At 30.7% G+C, this 21,887-nt stretch overlaps 4 protein-coding genes across 4 annotated transcripts in view; 1 reads left to right on the top strand and 3 right to left on the bottom strand.

Moving 5' to 3' along the window:
* Nucleotides 1-494, bottom strand: part of pip5k1cb (phosphatidylinositol-4-phosphate 5-kinase, type I, gamma b) — an 88,037-nt gene extending 87,543 nt beyond the window's left edge. The window contains exon 1 of the mRNA XM_073848623.1: nucleotides 256-494. Coding sequence (XP_073704724.1) covers nucleotides 256-352 — 97 coding nt within the window. The 5' untranslated portion in view covers nucleotides 353-494. The remainder of the gene's footprint in view (nucleotides 1-255) is intronic.
* Nucleotides 495-8,142: 7,648 nt separating this feature from the next.
* gpx4b (glutathione peroxidase 4b) lies at nucleotides 8,143-16,629 on the bottom strand. The gene is made up of 7 exons (XM_073848692.1): nucleotides 16,512-16,629; nucleotides 13,384-13,478; nucleotides 12,319-12,463; nucleotides 10,003-10,154; nucleotides 9,782-9,806; nucleotides 9,631-9,690; nucleotides 8,143-8,316 (listed from the first exon to the last, which is right to left on the bottom strand). The coding sequence occupies exons 1-7, from the start codon at nucleotides 16,575-16,577 to the stop codon at nucleotides 8,284-8,286; spliced, it is 576 nt and encodes a 191-aa protein (XP_073704793.1). The 5' UTR covers nucleotides 16,578-16,629; the 3' UTR covers nucleotides 8,143-8,283.
* Nucleotides 16,630-18,160: 1,531 nt separating this feature from the next.
* polr2ea (RNA polymerase II, I and III subunit E, a) lies at nucleotides 18,161-20,523 on the top strand. The gene is made up of 4 exons (XM_073848465.1): nucleotides 18,161-18,217; nucleotides 19,913-20,087; nucleotides 20,163-20,278; nucleotides 20,377-20,523. The coding sequence occupies exons 1-4, from the start codon at nucleotides 18,161-18,163 to the stop codon at nucleotides 20,521-20,523; spliced, it is 495 nt and encodes a 164-aa protein (XP_073704566.1).
* An 806-nt stretch (nucleotides 20,524-21,329) lies between these two features.
* Nucleotides 21,330-21,887, bottom strand: part of arhgap45a (Rho GTPase activating protein 45a) — a 39,908-nt gene continuing 39,350 nt past the window's right edge. Inside the window, exon 22 of the mRNA XM_073848464.1 lies at nucleotides 21,330-21,728. Within this exon, the coding sequence (XP_073704565.1) occupies nucleotides 21,330-21,728 (399 nt within the window). The remainder of the gene's footprint in view (nucleotides 21,729-21,887) is intronic.

Genomic DNA, 21,887 nt, shown 5'->3' with positions numbered 1-21,887 from the left:
GGAAATAAACTGAAAATGTATAACCTAAACATAAAGCCATTTAAAATAAAAGTAGCGACTGTATGAAATGGGAATACCATGGTACTGTTTGATTACCATATTTATAAACCTGACACTGCCAGGTATTTCCAACACGACTATGTTACAAAATAACAATCTTAAACTGTATACTGAAATAGAAACGCAACTTATATGCATCAAATCGACCCCTATGTGAAACACATGAAGCATGAAGGTAAAAGATCCTCCGCATACCGAGATCTGCAGCATCCATCCCGCATCCAGCGCCGAACACCGCGTCCGCGTCCTCCGGCAGCGCCGAACATCCTCCGGCCGCAGCAGCTCCCTCCATCAGATCCGGATCAAACGGGCCGTCGAGCGTTAAAACGAATCAAATGAAGGAAAAACGGAGCGCATGTCATACTTGCATGATCTGAGTCCGCGGTGCGGTGCGTGTGCCAGTCTGTGCGCGCTCCTGGACGCCGCTGCCGCACAGCGCTCGATCACACGCTCGCGCTCATGTGAGTCCGATCCGCGCGAACGCCGCCGCTGCTACTACGCCAGCAGTGACGTCACCGGGCACCGGAGCTCTGCGACGTCATTAGAGTATCACCTTTCAAAACGACGTCAGACACGGAGGAATTTGCATATGATGTGTATAAAGCCATTTAAACGCAATTCAAATCATTTTTATTTGAAGTACTATAAAGCAGCTCCAATTTAATATAATAAATTTAATATACAGGACAAATTGACGACTAAAAAAAAAAAATAAAGGAAAAAAACGCAGTTTTTAAATGGGAAAATACCGCCCTCTACCGAATGACCCTTAAACTACAACACACTTAAAAAAAACACTTCAGTTCAGGACGCTTATCAACTAGTCAAGTTATTTATTACTGACTATCAAGACACTAATTCTATGGGGGGACAGGGGGACAGGGGGACACGTCCCCCCCAATATTCAAAGAAGGACAATTTGTCCCCCCCAATATTTGATCATACTGTATGATTATGCGGGCGATATCGATGTGATTGCAAATACGTCTTTCTTTCCAGCTCCGAAAATATAAAATCCCGGCCGGTCCATTTCCCAAATCCATTCGACTGGCCTTACACTATACATTAACAAAACCTGATCCATGTCATGTTTTCCCCTATACCTTTAGTAGCTCGTGCACCGCCACCGTCAGTGAGTTAGGAAAAAACAAACAGAAGAAGAGCGCGAAATCTGACAGACATTTGGCACATATCTATATGGTGTTTTTGGCTGACATAATCCCTTAGATAACGACCAGGTGAATTTCACTAGAATTTCGAATTGTAGAATTTGTAAATTTCGACTGTAATATTATACAGCTTGTATGAATGGGTCTATTGACAAGCTAGCCGACAGCTAGCTAACGTTACTGTATACACGCTAGCATGTAGCCTGGCTTTAAAGCAAACGGATAGCGGTCAGTGACAGGCTTGTCAAATCTACTGTACCAAACCCAGTTTTTACAGCTAACGTTAGCGTTTTGAGCCACGGTCCTGTTCTCTGAATTGGGTTTATCTAGCAAGTTATTTTAGAGTCCTGTCATTTGTTCTTTCTTACTTCACCATTTTCATCCCTTGGAATTGCGTTGCTGTTATATTTCACAGTATTGGCCAAAAATGAACAAGAGAAAGACTGCAGCAGCTGACATCTGTAATTTCTTTGGAAAGAAAAACAAAGTAACGTTACGTTTCTGGAGATTTTAGGCATTTTTAACAGAAGTGAGAAGTAAGGTACTAAGGTACCGGACAGCATGACATTAATAGCTCTTAACCCTTGTATGGTGTTCGGGTCTGTAGGACCTTTACTCTGTCCTCCTCCTGTCAGGCCTTGCTGTTGTGTGTGTGTGTGTGTGTGTGTGTGTGTGTTCTTGTATAGTATATGGTTTATGATTACACAAATGTGTATAATGACTTGGGTATTACAACGTAAACATGGTTTATGAGGACATCTGTGTCCTCATAAACCAAACGGCTAAAAAACATACTAAATGGCGTTTTTTGAACTTCAAAAAAGGCCAAAAGTTTTCTGTGATTGGTAGGTTTAGGGGTAGGGTTAGTGTAGGGGCATTGATTATACAGTTTGTACATTTGTAAAACCATTACGCCTATGGAGATTCCCTGTATGAACCACATATCTGTGTGTGTGTGTGTGTGTGTGTGTGTGTGTGTGTGTGTGTGCATGCATGTGAGAGAGAGGTTGTGTGTAAGTGTGGGAGAGTGTGAGGCAAAAGTGAGTTTTGTTTCTACCCCTGCCGTTCCCGCACAAGGTTACAATTCTTAAATGTGATCTAACAAAGCTAGAGAGGAAATATTAACCATAAATGCTGTTTCTATTGCTTGTAATTGGGATGAAGTAGCCTAAATATCTGTTGAGTATTTTAACATAAATTGGTTGATTATGTTGAATTAAAAACCCCAAAATGCAGCGGGTCCACCAGACCCACGAACACTGGCTGAATAACAAAAATATGAACACCACACAAGGGTTAACTCACATTCATTGTGAGTGAATGTAACGTTATAGGGTAAGATGTGGTAACAAGCTGCCCCTTAGATCAATGTTTAATTACTGAAACAAAAAAGCAAAGTTTAGAGGAATAGGCATTCTTATGAGAATTATGAAGGGAAAAAGACGTTTAGATTTTTAGAAAATTTGATTTTTTTTTAAAGTATAGAACAAAATAAGATATTTTGAAAAATGTCTGTAACCAAACAGTTGATGGACCCCATTGACCTACTATGGAAGTCAATGGGGTCCATCAACTGTTTGGTTACAGACATTTTTCAAAATATCTTATTTTGTGTTCAGCAGAAGAAAGAAATTCTTACAGGTTTTAAAAAACTTGAGGGTGAGTAAATGATGACAGAATTTTCATTTTTGGGTGAACTATCCCTTTAAATTCAGCTTTGTGACTTAATAGCCTGTATGCTGATGCTGTAATCATTACAGGGTGAGTATATGTTGGTTTGACGATCAGATGTAATAAAATTCCTTGTTGTGTTATACAATTACAAACATTTGGACTCTGGCTTTTTTTTTTTTTTTAAATGTGTGCATGCGCAAACACAAAAATTCCCACAGCTGTCCCCCCCAATGTGTGATTGACAATTTCGCCCTTGAGACACTTATTACAGGGACAATCCCTATGGAGGATGATATATGTGACCCTGGACCACAAAACCAGTCATAAGGTTAAATTTGACAAAACTGAGATGTATGCATCAATAAATAAGCTTTCTATTGATGTATGGTTTGTTAGGATAGGACAATATTTGGCCGAGATACATCTATTTGAAAATCTGGAATCTGAGGGTGCAAAAAAATCAAAATACTGAGAAAATCGCCTTTAAAGTTGTCCAAATTAGGCTCTTAACAATGCATATTACTAATCAAAAATGACATTTTGATATATTTACAGTAGGAATTTTACAAAAATCTTTATGGAACATGATCTTTACTTAATTTGCTAATGATTTTTGGCATAAAAAAAAAGTCTATAATTTTGACACATTTAATGTATATGCATCAATTAAAACTATTTTTGTATTTAAAGCTGAATTTAAATTTGAATCGATTTTTAGCAGTCATAATCAATTCACTTCTATTATTCAGAATTTACTAATTAAAATTTACTAATTTTCTTTAAGATTTCCCAAAATGAGATTTGGAGAGGGGAGCAATGAGTAATGTGTTAAATAATAAAATTATACATTTAAAATAAATCATTTAAAAAATATATATATATTTACTGAAAAAAAAATTCTAAATATTATATTTATATTAATACTTTATATATTTTATTATGAACCAACTTCATAAAATTCACTTAAAAACAAGTAATAATTATTTTTATAAATGTAAAAATTATAGAGGTTTTATAACACTTAAATTTAAACAGATGAATTTACTAAAATAAGTGTATATTTCACATTTTTATAAATCTAAAAAAGTATAAAGTTTAAATAAAATACATTTAATAAATGCAATTATTTAAATTATAAATATAATTAGATTTGATACATTGTATTACAATAAATATTAAATCAATAAATTCAGTATTTTATAATCTAACAAATGTATATTTAATAAATATGCTAAATTAATAAAATGTATAAAATAGTTAAAAAAATATTCTGAAATAAATCGAATAAATGAATATATATTCTTATATTAATAAATTAAGATATTAATGTACCATAGTTCTTTCTAGATTGTCATGGAGGTGGGAAAAAAAAACTAATAAATACATATATTTTTAAAATAAACTACAAACATATATATATATATATCAGGCATGTGATTGGCGAAGGACAAAAAAGCAGGAAAATATACTAAGACCCCCCCCCCCCAGGAAAATGATTTGCGGATGTTAGTTAGGAAAATTAACTGAAATGAGCATCCCTAATAGCTAGCAAATACAAGTAAGTTAATGTTAATGCAGCTTAAACATCCTGCCATAGTAGAAAATCACTCAAAATCGATCATCTAATCCAGGGGTCTTCAACTAAAACGGCTCGAGGTCCAGTAATGAACCCTACGCACCAGCCGAGGTCCAGACAATTATATATAAAAAACTATTTATGTTTTTTTTTTTTTTTTCCTTCTTCGCGAGACCAGGGTATCTGCAGCATATTTAATCTTAAATTCTACACATTTAAATACTTTTTTAAAGACCTGAACAAAATTTAATTAATAAATAAATAATTAAAATGACTGTAAAAAGCATGATTTACAATTGAGATGCAGATTTCCCAAAACAAAAAAGATTTCTTAAATTATAAAATTCACATTCCAGCCTTCAAGAGTCAAAAGTATCAATTCTTATATTAATTTAAACAATTATTGTCAATCAAGTATTATAATAATTAACATATATTTTATTGCCTTAATTGTTTAAATTTGTATAACACATGATCTTGTCGATCCATCAGATAACATTTACAACTCTACGTGTTTGGTGCTTAAAACCATGGACTGATTTGTTTACATTGGTCTTTTTGACAACAGACGTTCGAGCTGATAAAAAATTTCAGATCATTCTCTTCCAGCAGGAGGCGCTATCAGAATGATACACAAAACAGCGTCGCAGCTGACTTTGAAACGTGCAGCGCTCATATTTATTCAAAGGATAACCTTATAAAGTTCCATCGCAATTCTTGCCTTTTAGTCCCCACATTTAAGACCACCTGAAATAATTAGTCTTTCTTAACCCCTAATAACACTACAGTCATTAATAAATATGAAGAGCTTTATTTCAAGAACTGACTTCCAAAAACCCTTAGCCTACACAAAATATGTTTCTTTTTATTTTGCAGAAGAGAAATATTAGGGAAGTAAATTAATATCATCATATGAAGTATATTCGTCTATCATTGTCTCTTAGAGAATGTGCACATTAGATGCTGAAAGCGCTGTTTTTACTTTCACTTTAATATACGCAGTTTTCACGTTGCTTGTGTGATATCCATTGGCTCACCGTCGTGGTTTAAAATATAAATATGTATAAAAATAGAGTATAAAAAGATATATTTACAATATTTTGCGACGTAACCCCAAAATAATGCATTTTCCATCAACGTTTTTCACTCACTGAAAGCTACATCTGTCTGCCGATCTTGTCTCTCCTCACTGCACGGAAGATTGCACCCAAACGCTGACCATAGCGTGCTTGATATAAATGTATTTATTAGAAATAGCGTTTGGCATTTTTATTATTATTATTATGTCAAAAGCTTTCACGGTCCGCATGGACGCATCTTGCGGTCCGGAATCATACTTCGCCATCCGCCATTTGCGAACGGTCGCAAATACGTGACATAGGTACATTTTCAGGTCGAAAAATCCGGAATTCCGGATTAATCCGGAAAAATCACATCCCTGAGATATAGACAGAGGTGTCAAGTAACGAAGTACAAATACTTCGTTACCTTACTTAAGTAGAATTTTTGGGTATCTATACTTTACTGGAGTAATTATTTTTCAGCCTACTTTTTACTTCTACTCCTTACATTTTCAAGCAATTATCTGTACTTTCTACTTCTTACATTTTAAAAATAGACTCGTTACTCCTATTTTTTTCGGCTCAATTGTGTTCATTCATGTCATGTTCAAAAAAGAAAAAAAAAAAAACTATCCAGATAAATTGCGCCATCCACATGAATTTGTGAATTTGGTTGTGGTTGGATGAGAAGTATAAACATATCCCATTCCGACACCCTATTGGTTTGTACGCGATCCATCACACCTGCACGTGACACAAATCACGTCACACTCCAGCAGGGATGTACTGGCCATCGGGGAGAACCGGGACATTGCCGGTGGGCCGGTGGAGTAGTGGGCCGATCGCCGAAGCGAGGCAGACCTCCTCCATATTAAGCGCTATTTTAAATGACATTCGAAACTGCAAATAGCCCAAATGTGTGAAGCGGCGGGATCAGTCACCCGCACAGCGCTGACGAACGTACGCTGCGCTTCCACCACCATGTAAAGTGATAAACAGCGCAAGTTGCTTGACGCATTCAGATTTAAAAAGAGTTGTGTTAGGCAGTTGTGTGATATGAGAACATTAAAGGTTCTGTAGGTACTGCTGGGCTGCTGAAAACAGCTGCATGATGAGGTAAAGTGATAAATGCCAATACATAATTACTGTCATTTTATAACAAATTTTATTGTTTATTATTATGAATAAAAAAATAGCTATTGTAATGTTTTCTTGTGACGATATCGTACTAATACTTGTCAGTTAATATCTGGATTTTAAGCAAAAATTTCTTCCTTTTTAAATGTTAAGTTGTAATTCATTTTAATTGGAGAAAAATGTTAATTCAGTAAGAGCCTGATTAAGGATAAATATCAGTGCCTTATATAAATAAGGTGTTTACTACACATATTAAAGTTCTTAAAGGGACAGTTCACCCAAAAATAAAAATTGTCATTATACTGTATACAACATCATGTAATTTTAATCCTGTATGAACTTCTTCATTCTTCTGTGGTACATAAAGGAAGATACTCTGAGAAATTCAAAAATTTTGTCTTTAGTATAAATCAATAGAGTAGAATTTTGAGTAGAAATCAATAAATGAATATGTTTGGTTACATTCTACAAAATGTATTTTGTGTTCTACAAAAGTAAGTAATTTTTACAGAATTTATTAGCATGTCCTGCATTCTAGCTCAAAATCTGTGCTTTACTGCATGTATTTCTATGTGACAAAAATGCATTATTCATTTGTTGCATTTGAATTCAGTATCAATCATTATTTGATTCTGTCCTGTTTTATTCATACATTTATTTACTTCAATTAAAGGCCCTATAACCCAAACAAAAGGGTAGTGCACAATAGGCCCCTGTGGCGCGGCCCAATCTTTTGTCCTTAATGGTATTTTTTTCTATACATTACTTTTACTTTTTTACTTTAAGTAGTTTTAAAACCAGTACTTTTATACTTTTACTTGAGTAAAAAGCTTGAGTTGATACTTCAACTTCTACAAAAGTCTTTTTAAATCCTAGTATCTATACTTCTACTTGAGTAATGAATGTGAATACTTTTGACACCACTGGATATAGATATATATATATATATATATATATATATATATATATATATATAGTACATGTATATTTTTATTATTGACCAACTTCAGAGTACCGTCAACATGCAAATGCACTCTTAAATTAATCCAAATAATAATTTATAGGTTAATTATTCCTTTAACTCGAGGATAAAGTAAAACCAAAAAAACCTGCTTTTAACTACTACATTGGAGTAATGGCACATTTATGAATTATTGATGTGGATTAAACCACTTTTCAATATTGATATGACAAAAAAAGTGGTCCAACTTACCTGCATTCACATTTATGGTTTATTGTGAAATTTATGAATTTCTAAATAAAGGAAAACATTCATACTTGGTCAAAGAAGCAGCCACACAGGAAGTTGTGACTCTATTCTTTAATCATTCCAGCTGTTCATTAGGAAAGCTTAATCAGGTACATTTCAGTGCATGAATGACTGGAGTTCAGCTCCTCTCTGCTCACGCAGCTGGACATCGAAGGGTTTTCCCAGAGAATTTGCACGCCAGAGGACATCAGGCCATTCCCACCTGAGCACAGGCTTGAGGAATGGCCGTCACACGTCTGGGCTTCACCCTGCAACGTCCAGCCGTCGACCAGAGAGGAGACTACAAGTATAGGGCGTCTACAAATAAGGGACGGAGATCGGATTTGATCCAAATGGCTACAGATAGTGGGGAACATCCTTTTCAACAACCTGATGGAAAAAAGAAAAAAAAAAAAAAAGAAAAAAAAAAGTGGGTTTTAATTAAATTTAATCTTTATTTATTATACACTTAATATATAATAAAATAAATAAATAAAAACAAACATTTAACTTTTATAACTAAAATGTAACACCTTTTCATAAAAATTAAAACAAGTATAATTAAATGTATTAATTTAATTTTTATAAATGAAAAAAATAGTTTTATAACACTTAATTTTAAATGTAATTTAATTTTATAAATCTACAAAACATTTAAAAATGTAAACAAATACAAATAATTTTAATATATTTATTTTTTATAAATAAAAACAAAACAAAAACAAATACATTAATTTAATTTATAATTACAAATATTTGATACATTTCATTACAAATTAAATAATAATTACATTAACTACATTTTGCTTTTATCTTATATTTATAAATGAAAATCATAGATTAAATTTTGTGTAAATGTAAATTTATTTGTTTTAAATGTTAAGTAATTTTAAATTTTTATAAATCTAAAAGTATCGAATTTAAAACAAATAATAAATGCAATTATTTTGATACATTTCAGTAATAATTAATTCAATAAATATTTTATGAAAAAATATAATCTTAAAATACATTTAATAAATCAATAAATATGCTAAATTAATCAAACTTAAAAAAAATGAATAAAAAGGAAAATGTAATACATTTTAAGTGTAAAAATTATAGAATTTTATAACATTAACAAATACATTTAAATTAAAACACGAATTTAATATAATAAAACGTAATTTAATTTCATAAATCTACAAAACGTATATTTTTAGAAAATGTAAAACAAATACAAATAAATTTAAAATGAATTCACATAAAATTTAAAATTTAACAATTTAAAACAAGTATAAATAAACGTAATTTAATAATAATAAAAATCCAAAAAATATGTTTTTCTAAAATGTAAAACAAAATAAATGTAATAAAATTTATAAATATAAACATTTAGTAACATTTAAACCAAACACATTATACAAATATTTTAACCTAAATTTAAAAAAGTATATACATTTTATACATTTATAAAATATAAAACACAAAATAAACGTAATTATACATAAATATATATAAATGTATTTATTTATTTTTTATAATAAAGTCAAACTTAAAACAAATACATTTAAACAAATACATAATCATTTAATATGTGGAATTTGACAAAAAAAAAAAAAAAGATGTATTCAACCACTTCAAACCTATATGACTCTGAATGACTTGAACAAGAGTAAATAAAGACAGAATGTAATTTTTTTTGGTGATACTTCATTGACTTACGCTTGGATCGTCCATTGGTCCATACCTCTTCACAACCTGACCACCTTTGTCAATGAGGAACTAATAAAAACAAATTATAAGGTCACAATATTCAACATAGCAGAAAATAAATATCATCTATTAATATACCATTTCATAAAAAAACAGATACCTTAGTGAAATTCCATTTGATGTTGCTGTGAAAAAAAAAAAGCATTATGCCAACTGATCGATGCATTACAGCATATGTTAATTAAATTAAAAATGAATATATTTATCTTCAAGATTTTTTTTTTTTTTAAATTCCACAGCCTTGGATATTAAAAAAATATTTCTGCTGATTTGCATTAAAGAATAAGTGAAAATATGAATAAACAAACCAGTCAAACTCACTTTCCCAGAGTGCCTTTTCCGTTGGGCTGGACTTTCATCCATTTCCAGAGCGGATGAGCTCCGTCTCCGTTCACATCGATCTTACTGAAGAGGTCAAACTCTGCGTTGTAGCCTTTGGCAAACTCCTTGATCTCCGCCTCTGTTCCAGGCTCCTACAAAACACACAAGAGTTTGAAAACCAGTCTAACACCAGAGTCTTAAAGGTGAACACAAGTATAAGATGACGCACATCAATTTTTTATTTAAATCATTAAATATATATATATATATATATATATATATATGTATATATATATTAAGTAAAAAACACTTCTGGACCTATTTTGAGAAAAAAAAAAAATTTTTTTTACTTTTTTAGCTCATCCTTATGTTACATAGCAGAGTCTGAGCTAGCAGATGAGACATTAAATGTGTCTGAAAACAAAAACACTTTTGGCAAAAAACAAAACAAAAAAAACACTAAAATACACACGGATTCAAAATTTAAATAAATATTTAAATTTTAAGCACTTAATTTACTAATCAGGAACAAAAAAAGCAAAACAAACCAATATACGTTAATTTAATAAACATTGAAAAAAATGAATATTTAACTAATTGGAAACTAATAAAACTAAAAAAAAAAGCTGAAAAAACAAAACAAAAAACAAACATTAATTCAAGCAAATAAATATTTAACTAAATTAAGCACTAAAATGACCAATTGGAAAAATAATAAAAAAAATCCAAAAATAAATAAACCAAACACACATTAATTTAATAGGCACTGAAAATAATGAATAACTAAATAAATAAATACATATTTAACTAAATTTCAAGCAGGAAAAAAAAATTCACATTAATTCAATAAACACTGAAAATTAATGGATTACTTGAATCATTAAATGAATAAATAAATTTGAAGCACTAAAATTACTATTCGGAAAAAAAAAAAGCTGAAATAAAATGTAAAAAACAAATACACATTAATTCAATAAGTACTGATGAATGAATGAATGAAAAAGCACTAAAATTACTAATTGTAAACAAAAACAAATATACATTTATTCAATAAACTTTGAAAAAAAATAATGGAATGAATGAACAAATAAATAAATATTTAACTAAATTTGAAGCACTAAAATTACTAATTGGAAACAAAAAAATAAAATACACATGAATTCAATAAACACTGAAACAGTAAATAAATCAATATGTATTATTATACATAATATTTAACTAAATTTGAAGCTCTAAAATGACTAATTGGAGACAAATAAAACTCAAAAAAAAAATAAAAAAATGATTTAACCAAACTCAATTAAACTGTCCAAATCTTACAAAATCATTTACAATTATACAATTAAAATGAAATCTGATAATGCAAATAAATTTTGCATCTATTGTTGTAAGAATAAATCTCACTCCACAACACAAAATAATCCACTTACAGCTTCACTAGTGTGACCTACTTACAGTCATGACGGTAAACAGTTTTACAGTCAGTTCAACAGCTACATTTAACCAATCAAAGAACAAGTGTTCAGGACTAAATGAGTTTTAATTCACAATATAATGCCACAGAAAAGTCTAGTTAGTATGAATTGCACAGAACACTAGTTTTCTGTATGTATTCCATAATGCAACATGCTCGAATTAACCTGCCATTTTCACTGACAAATGTGACCCTGGAGCACAAAACCAGTCTTAAGTCGCTGGGGTATATTTGTAGCAATAGCCAAAAATACATTGCATGGGTCAAAATTTTAGATTTTTCTTTTATGCCAAAAATCATTAGGAAATTAAGTAAAGATCATGTTCCATGAAGATAATTTGTAAAATTCCTACTGTAAATATATCAAAATGTAATTTTTGATTTGTAAAATGCATTGTTAAGAACCTAATTCGGACAACTTTAAAGGTGATTTTCTCAGTATTTTGATTTTTTTGCACCCTCAGATTCCAGATTTTCAAATAGTTGTATCTCGGTCAAATATTGTTCTATCCTAACAAACTATGCATCAATAGAAAGCTTATTTATTGAGCTTTCATATGATGTATAAATCTCAGTTTTGTAAAATTTTACTTTATGACTGGTTTTGTGGTCCAGGGTCACAAATGAATTTGAGGAAATATTAAGAATTTCAATATTTACTTTCTTGACTCAAACTATTTTTACACAAAACTGGAAGAAAAAGCAAAAACAAAATAATTTCTAAGATGCATACTGGACACACTCACTTAATAATGCAGCACTATACATATAAAATATTGCATATGCATATCATACCAGAGTATATAATGCAGTACACACTGGCATTCCATTCGTGTACATACCTGCTTTCCAAACTGGTTGCAGGGGAAGCCCAGGATGCGTAAACCTTGCTCAGCATACGTGGCGTGCATTGCCGCAAACTGAGTGTAGTTTACAGGAGTCTTGCCTCATTTAGAGGCTACGTTAGTGATGATGCACACTTTATTGCTGAAACACACAAACACACTTCAGACACGACGACCCACATTCACAGAGCAAAGACTAAAGACATCTGCATACACAATGAAGAATGAGCTTTGTGGTTAAAGGAACAGTTCACCTTAAAATTACAAATTGCTGAAACTGTGTTCATTCTCAGGCCATCAAAGATGTAGATGAGATTGCTTCTACATCAGATTTGGAAAAATGTAGCATTGCATCACTAGCTCACCAATTGGTGTGAATGGGTGCCGTCAGAATGAGAGTCCAAACAGCTGATAAAAACGTCACAATTCAAATCTTGAGAAGACAAAAGCTGAAACAAATCCATCATTAAGACATTTTAATCGAAAATACCCTCGTCCATTATCCATAACAACACTTCCTCCAGTGAAAAAGTGGTCAGGTCTGATTCAGGAGAGAAATCTGCACAAATCAAGCACCGTTTACAAGCCAAAACAGCTCTAAACAAATACGCGGCTGGGTTTTGATGTGAGAGACATCACTAGATGGACTTCCTTATGGATTATGGACTCATATTTTAGTTAAAAACATTATAATGATGGATTTCTTTCTTACAAGCATGCAGCTTGCCACTTCTCAATTATGTTAACTGACGAACTGGAGTGGTGTGGACTATTGTGATGTTTTTATCAGCTGTTTGGACTTTCATTCTGACGGCACCCATTCACATCCATTGGTGATCAAGTAATAAAACACTTTATTTCTCCAAATCTGATGAACAAACAAACTCTTCTACATTGATGACGTAAGTGGGACAAAAACATGCTACGCCCTATCAGGTTTATTACACAAAAAAAATTGAGAAAAATAGAAATAAATGCAGGGAAGAAATAGAAGTTGTTTATTATTATTATTATTAAACATGTAAAGATGCTTAACTTAGCAAATCAAATCAATCTGTTCACCTGTACTTCTTCAGAGACACTTCATTTCCATCGATGTCTTTGGCTGAGAAATCGTATATGGATTTGGCCGACTGCCAATCGTTGGCTTGGGCACACTGCGATAAACAGAGAGGTTAAAGGTCACGGGGTGTGACGAGTGTCTGCCAATCCTATCAAACAGATACTGACCACGAGAACAATGATGCACAATCATGTGCTATAAATCAGTTATGCAACTGCCTCATGTAATAGTTTAACTTTTGAAATCTCACAATGCAAGTCATCTTTGCCCTCTGGCATTGTTATGTGATTCTTATGTATGCAATACAAGTTACGCAAAACACAAGTTTACCTTAAAATTACAATTGAGGTCAAAAGTTTACATCCCCCCTTCAGATTCTGAAAAAAGTTATTTATTTGACCAAAATACAAGGGTTCATACAAAATGCAAATGTTATTATTATTATTATTTTTTTTTTTTTAATTTAGTACTGACCTGAATAAGATATCACATAAAACATGTTTACATATAATCCTCAAGAGAAAATAGTTGAATTTATAAAAATAACCCTATTCAAGTTTACATAAACTTGATTCTTAATACTGTGTTGTAACCTGAATGATTCACGGCTGTGTTTTTTGTTTAGTGATAGTTGTTCATGACTTTCTTGTTTGTCCAGAACAGTTAAACTGTCTGCTGTTCCTCAGAAAAATCCTTCAGATCCCACAAGTTCTTTGGTATTCCAGCATTTGTGTGTATTTGAACTCTTTCCAACAATGACTGTCTGATTTTGAGATCCATCTTTTCACACTGAGGACAACTGAGAGACTCATATGCAACTATTACAGAAGGTTCAAACACTCACTGATGCTCCAGAAGAAAAAAAAACATGCATTAAGAGCCGGGGGTGAAAACTTTTTGAATTTAAAGATCAGGGTAAATTTAACTTATTTTGTCTTCTGGGAAACATGCAAGTATCTTCTGTAGCCTCTGAAAGGCAGTATTAAATGAAAAAAAAAAAAAAAGATATTTTGCAAGATAAGAAAAACATACACATCTCCATTTGATTCAAAAGTTTTCATCCCCGGCTCTTAATGCATGGTTTTTCCTTCTGAAGCATCAGTGAGTGTTTGAACCTTCTGTAATAGTTGCATATGAGTCCCTCAGTTGTCCTCAGTGTGAAAAGATGGATCTCAAAATCATACAGTCGTTGTTGGAAAGGGTTCAAATACACAAAAACGCTTGAAAACCAAAAAATCTGTGGGACCAAAATGACTTTTCTAAAAAACAGCAGGCAGTTTAACTGTTGAGGACAAACAAGCGACTCATGAACAACTATCACTAAACAAAAAAGGCAGTTGTGGATCATTCAGGTAACAACACAGTATTAAGAATCAAGTCATTTTTTATAAATTCAACTATTATTTTCTTTTCTGGACTATATGTAAACATCTTTTATATGAAATGTCTTACTCAGTTCAGTCCTAAATTAAAAATTAACATTTGCATTTTGTATGATGTCTTTTATTTTGGTCAAATAATTAACATTTTTGAGATTCTGAAAGGGGAATTTAAACTTTTGACATCAACAGTAGATTGACATATTTAGAGCTCCTAAACAAAGCAGATTTTCCAGTGGTGACAGTGTACAGAAAACAAAGCATCACACGGGATTCATCACACTTACGGGAAACACGTAAACATCCTACAGCTGAGACTAGTCAAAGCTAAACTGATCTGAGTAATCCATTACAGGCTTACATGATAGTTAAGACTATATGTGACCCTGGAGCACAAAAGCACAGGTATATTTGTAGAAATAGCCAACAATACTTTGTACGGGTCAAAATGATCAATTTTCTGGCAAAAATCATTAGGATATTAAGTAAAGATCATGTTGCATGAAGATATTTCATAAATTTCCTACCCTAAATATATCAAAACTTAATTTTGGATTAGTAATATATGCAAACAAATTTTCTTAATACTCAGATTCCAGATTTTTAAATAGTTGAATCTCAGCCAAATATTGTCATTTATTGTCCTAACAAACCATACATCAATAGAAAGCATATTTATCCAGCTTACATATATAAATCTCAGTTTCAAAATATTTACCCTCATGGCTGGTTTTGTGGTCCAGGGTCACATATGCTTCTATATTACAGTCCATTTGCGATGAAAAAGTATATTTTTTACATGTGTGAGACACCAGAAGTTCTCAAATAGGACAAAAGCACATCATATTTACAGTATCAACAGATTGCGTGGGGTTGAATGCATTTTTAACACATGCATAATCATTTCCGCACGTATTATTAATTCAACAACATTGATTTCACTAGAGATTTGGGAGTGGCAAATGAAACTGTGCGATCGTGCCTGAAAAGGCACTTTATGACAGTCAACTTAAGTTCAAATCATTAAGTCATTTATATAATAATAATTTTATCACATTTAACGTTTATCTAGAATAATTTTGATGTTGCATAGTAATATTAAGATATTAAATCTTAGTTTTAGATCATATTAATGCACCTGCAACACCCTACAATAAAACCTGCTGGTGTATTTAGAAAACATGCATTGAGATTTAATAAATCCTAAATAATATAATTATCATTCAATACACCTGATAATAAAATGCATTCCAAATAATGAACTTATAATTGATTACTCTTCAAAATCAACAATATCACTGGTTAGTCTTAATAATACACATGCCACAACTGATTACCTTTAATAATAAAACCTAAATAATGACATTGTCATTGATTATTTTATTTTTCTCCACGTGATTAAATTCGAAAGCCTAACGCTAAACGCAAACCTAGGCCTGAAATTTCTGCCCACTAACAAAACAGACTTTAAACAGTCGTTTTGTAAAATAACACACTAATAAAACAAATATAAATTGATTTTAGCAGACAAATAAATCCAGAGAGACAAAGATTACATCATTCAAGCTAGCGGGCTAACGTTCCTCCATCGGAGTGAATTAGCGGAGACACAGGTGTCACAAATAAACACACCGGACTTTGACCTACTTACAACAACTACATTAACTTGATGTCAGACGACATAAAAGACTCTAAACACTCTCTTAAACCCGTTAAACAGCAGGTAAAGGTGTTGTCTGGTATCTTACCATAGCTCTAACGAAACTCTTGCTCCCCAGCGCCCCGATCAACAGCGCTCGCTGAAGCAACCACATAGTACTGCGGCATAAAACCCCGCCCACCTACGGTAAAGACACACCTCCTCTGTCAACCGTAGCCAATCAGAGACGGCGCTCATGCAATTTACGCAAAGTCATATGATCAAGACGCGCAATGCGTATATTTTTAATCTTTATTTGAATAAACTATGAAAGAGTATAAAAATATATAAAGATCCTATATAAAGATATATAAAATATGATACAAAGAGCAAAACTTTACATAAATGAATTAATCAACAAATAAATAAATAAAGGAATAAATAAATAAATGTAGAAATATATAAATGAATTAATCAACAAATAAATAAATAAATAAATGTAGAAATACATAAATGAATTAATCAACAAATAAGTAAATAAATAAAACTAAAAAAAATGTAGAAATGCATAAATAAATATATAATTAAATAAATGCAGAAATAAATAAATGCAGATATGCACAAATGGTACAAAAATAGCACAAATTTATTTATTTATTTATGCATATCTGCATTTATTTATTTACGCATTTAATTATTTATTTATTCATTAATTTATTTTTGCATTGCTATATTTATTTATGTCAGCATTCATGTATTTATTTAATTTGATTTATGATTTAATTAATTAATTGTATTATTTGAATAAATAAATAAAGGTAGAAATACACAAATTAATTAATCAACAAATAAATAAATGTAGAAATGCACAAATAAATAAATAAATAAGAAATAAATAAATGCAGATATGCACAAATGGTACAAAAATAGCACAATTAAAATGACAATTTTGACAAATTTATTTATTTAAGCATATCTGCATTTATTTATTTCCGCATTTAATTATTTATTTATTCATTAATGTTTTTACTTATGCATTGCCACATTTATTTATATCAGCATTCATGTATTTATTTAATTTATGATTTAATTTATGTTATTTTATTTGTTGAATAAATAAATAAATGTAGAAATAAATAAATTAATCAACAAATAAATTAAGAAATAAATTAAGAAATATAGAAATGCATAAATAAATATATAAATAATTAAATGCGGAAATAAATAAACGCAGATATGCACAAATGGTAGAAAAACAGCATAATTAAAAATGATTATTTATGCATATCTGCATTTATTTATTTCCGCATTTAATTATTTATTCTATAATTTATAAAAAAAATGTAAATACATTTTATTAAATGTTTCTAACAAGTGTCTTTTTTATTATTTTAATTACAGTTGCAAAACGTACGTAAGTGAAAACTAATTATAGATAGTAGTAATACGTTTCAAATTATATAAATAATATGTGATATTTAAATATTAAATAAAAACGAAACTTACCGATTATTAAAATAAAAAATATATGCACATGCCATAGACTGCACATGCTCTCTTTAAAGCCAGGACTGCGGCAAAACCTTATTTTGTGGCTGGCAATGAATTCGACACCATCCAGGGGTCCTTAATCTCCCCTGTGAGCACGTGACTGATGACAGGAAATGCGCGGAGTTTGAAAGCAGGTTGTTTGATGACTGTATAAAAAAATACATAAAAATATAATAATAAGGATTATATTATCAGTTAAGCGTGCTAATGGATGATGAGGAGGAGACTTATCGATTATGGAAAATCCGTAAGACCATAATGCAGGTGTGAATGTGCTCTCGTTTGGTAGATGTTTACATTAAACTCTTGAACATAAGAGAAATAAATAGTATTTATAAGTAAATATTAGTCAAATCGTTTACACAGGCTTTGAAATAGACAAGAAACAAAGATAATATACTGCGATGTAAACACCGCAGTCTAAAATAAAATATAAGAAATACTAAAACAGGTTAAATAGATTAAACTAAATAAAAATGATAAAAAATTAAAATATTAAAATGAATAATTAATAATAAAATATTTAAATACTTCAAATTACAATACTATAGTGTATAGACAAAATGTAATAATATAAATTAAATGTTTTCTAAATAATATTATACACGGTATAAATTGAGTTTTCCTACATTTAAAATCAAAAGAATAAACAGTATAAATTGAACATTTTAGATCAGGGGTTTTCAAACAAGTCTGAAAAAGTTTAGAGAAAAACTAAACATAATAAGAACTAGCTAATTAAAAATAAATAATTGAATTTAAACAAATGAAATGTATACTTGTTATGAAATTTATATTGTATAATTGTATGCTTGTTTTTAAAATTAATTTATAAAAACAAGCATTTCTACATTTTATAATGTAAATTCATTACATTTAAAACAAAAGAAATAAATGTAATAAAACTGATAAAACAATTGATTTAATTTTTATAAATATAAAAACGTTATACATTTTCATAAAGAACATACAAATAAATTGAATAAATGTAATTATTTAATTTAAAAAAGTATTTCTACATTATTATATATATATATATAGAGAGAGAGAGATATTATTATTTAAATGTTAATACATTTAAAATAAAATAAATACTTTTAATAAAGTTAATAATTGATTTAATTTTGATAAAATAAAAAAACATACGTTTTCATAAAAATTTTAAGCAAATAAATTTAATAAATGTAATTATTAAAAAGTAAAAAACAAGCATTTCTACATATATTATAAATGTTAATAAATTTACCATTTGAAAAAATTTACAATATGATAAATTCTCTAAATTTTAATAATTTAAATAAGTGAATTTATAACTACAAGCATTTTATAACATTTAAAAAACAAACACATAAATTTTTTTAAATGTTAATAAATGTAATAAATTAATAGATTTTTACATTCTTAAAATGTCAAACAGAAACAAATGTAATAAAATAAATATAATTTAATTTAAAAAATTAAAACGACTACATTTAAACAAAAACATAAACGTAATTTTTTCTTAAATTTTTACATATTAAAGGATTATTTATTTCACCCTTATGCTGCTTTAAACCCATATGACTTTGAATGACATGAGGGTGAGTAAATAATTTAAAACATAAGAGAATAAACATTGGTATACATTTCACACATTTTAGACCACAGTTGTTCAAACAGAGAAAAAACAATTACCAATAAATAATTGATTAAAATCAATGTAAAAATGATTAAAATGTATAACATTATAAGTCAATTAAAATTAAAGTAAATAAAAATTATTGAAATAAATGAGAAAAACAGTATAGCATATATAACAGTATAAATGTTTTCCAAATAATATTTTTCACAGCATAAATTAAGGTTTATACATGCAAATATAAAGCTGCCTTTTAAATATTAGGATGCTTAGCTGTATTTATATTACACACACACACAAAAAATCTAACTTCTTATAAATGCTTATGTTTTGTGCTGTAGCTCTGTCATGATCGAGGATATCTGGTGACCCAAGACGAGCTGGACCAGACCTTGGACGAGTTTAAGGGTCAGTTTGGTGACAGACCCAGCGAGGGTCGACCCAGACGGACGGATCTCACCGTACTGGTGGCCCACAATGACGACCCCACCGACCAGATGTTTGTGTTCTTTCCAGGTCAGATGTGATCCAGGAGTCTGTGTGACGCTAAACATTTCATATGTGCTCATCTGAGTGTTTTATGTCCACCAGAGGAGATGAAAGTGGGCATCAAGACCATTAAGATGTACTGCCAGCGGATGCAGGAGGAAAACATCACTCGGGCCATTATCGTAGTCCAGACGGGGATGACGCCTTCTGCTAAACAGGTACAACACACACATCTCAGCTCAAACAGGTATTTAGCAGATGGACAGATAAACTGTTTGTTGACCTGTTTTACCTGATAATGATGATTCTTTTGCAGTCTTTGGTTGATATGGCACCAAAATACATCCTGGAACAGTTTCTACAGCAAGAGCTGCTCATAAACATCACTGAACACGAGGTGAGATGTTTTGATGTGATTACATGCACAAAAAAAAAAAAACTAGAAATCTTTCTTGTTTTTTAATTTATTTTAATTCTTGAGTTAAAGATAAATAAATATATATATATATATATAAATAATTAAGTTATATATATTTATATAATTTAATTTAATTTATTTAAAAAATCATATTGAGATTTGTTATATTAACAAAAATTACAATCCGTTAACAGAACAAAAACAACTAAATTATTTGCACTTTTCCCCTCAATCTAATTATTATTAATTATATTGTTAATTAAATATTTTCTAAAAAATCTTATTGGGAAATTAAAAATAATTGCAGTTTGAAATGTGACGATAATCATTTTATATCTGCTGTTAAAAGAACAAAAACTACTAAATTATTATAATTTTGTCTCTCAATCTAATTATTATTAATTATATTTTTAATTACATATAGGCCTGTCACGATAACAAATTTTGCTGGACGATAAATTGTCCAAGAAATTATCGCGATAAACGATAATATTGTCGATCTGAGACCATTTTCATCTAGAATAATGATAATGGCATAATAATGCACATACTCAAAATTCTAAAACGTTTATTTTTAGACTATTTAACACTGAAAATGGAAAACATTTTAAATATCCACAATAGCAATGAACAAAACAACCAAAAACAATAAAAGCAATGGACTCTCAGTCTCTGTTAACAAAAAATGCACTTGAATAAATACCAAAAACAATAAATGAACTGGATGTAAACAAAATTGCACTTCAAAAAATATTAAATAGGCTCAACATGCATTCCATAACAGTTCCCTGTTAGGACCTTTGTAAACAAACAAACAAAAAGCCTCAAGCCATATGCAAAAAATGCCCCAGTTATGGTGCACTGTCGGGAAGACGAAGACGGCCCGTCTGTTGTAGCTTTTTTTTTCCCATCTGGGAAAACTGCAACGGATGATTGTGTTTTAGGTGCATGTGCACGTTTGTTGTGTTACCGGTTTTAGTCGATACTGTTTTACAACAAATGCGACATACCGGCTCGCTCAGTTTAAGTGGTTCACCACGGTCATTCGGTTTGAATCCGAAGTGCTCCCACACGGCAGCTGTCGCGTTTGGCTTTGAAACCAATTCCATGTCACAACTTGCGTCTCGTCTTTTTGCTCTTCTCTGCAGTCGCCTCAAGCACTCCCGCCTTCCCACGCAAAGTCCATGTGACTGACAAGCGCCGCCTCCCCACACAAAAGACAATGCAACTGACAAGAGGGTTCGCTTCTCCTACGCTAAGGAAACGAGAGTTGTCATTCAGTCGCGGATAACAAACAAGTATGCAAATGAAATTATCGCGGCCGGAAAAATTATCGCGGTCATTTTTTTTTAATCGATTAATCGATTTATCGACTATCGCGACAGGCCTAATTACATATTTAATAAAAA

The sequence above is a fragment of the Garra rufa genome, chromosome 10 (assembly GCF_049309525.1).
Source record: "Garra rufa chromosome 10, GarRuf1.0, whole genome shotgun sequence".
Taxonomy (NCBI): Eukaryota; Metazoa; Chordata; class Actinopteri; order Cypriniformes; family Cyprinidae; genus Garra; species Garra rufa.
Note: the sequence above shows the minus strand (reverse complement) of the source record. Positions and strands in the feature narration are given on the sequence as shown.

Coding starts and splice junctions, on each gene's coding strand:
- polr2ea (XM_073848465.1), top strand. CDS start 18,161: ATGGATGATGAGGAGGAGACTTATCGATTATGGAAAATCCGTAAGACC. Junction 18,218..19,912: donor TCCGTAAGACCATAATGCAG/GTGTGAATGTGC, acceptor TTTGTGCTGTAG/CTCTGTCATGATCGAGGATA. Junction 20,279..20,376: donor TGACGCCTTCTGCTAAACAG/GTACAACACACA, acceptor ATTCTTTTGCAG/TCTTTGGTTGATATGGCACC.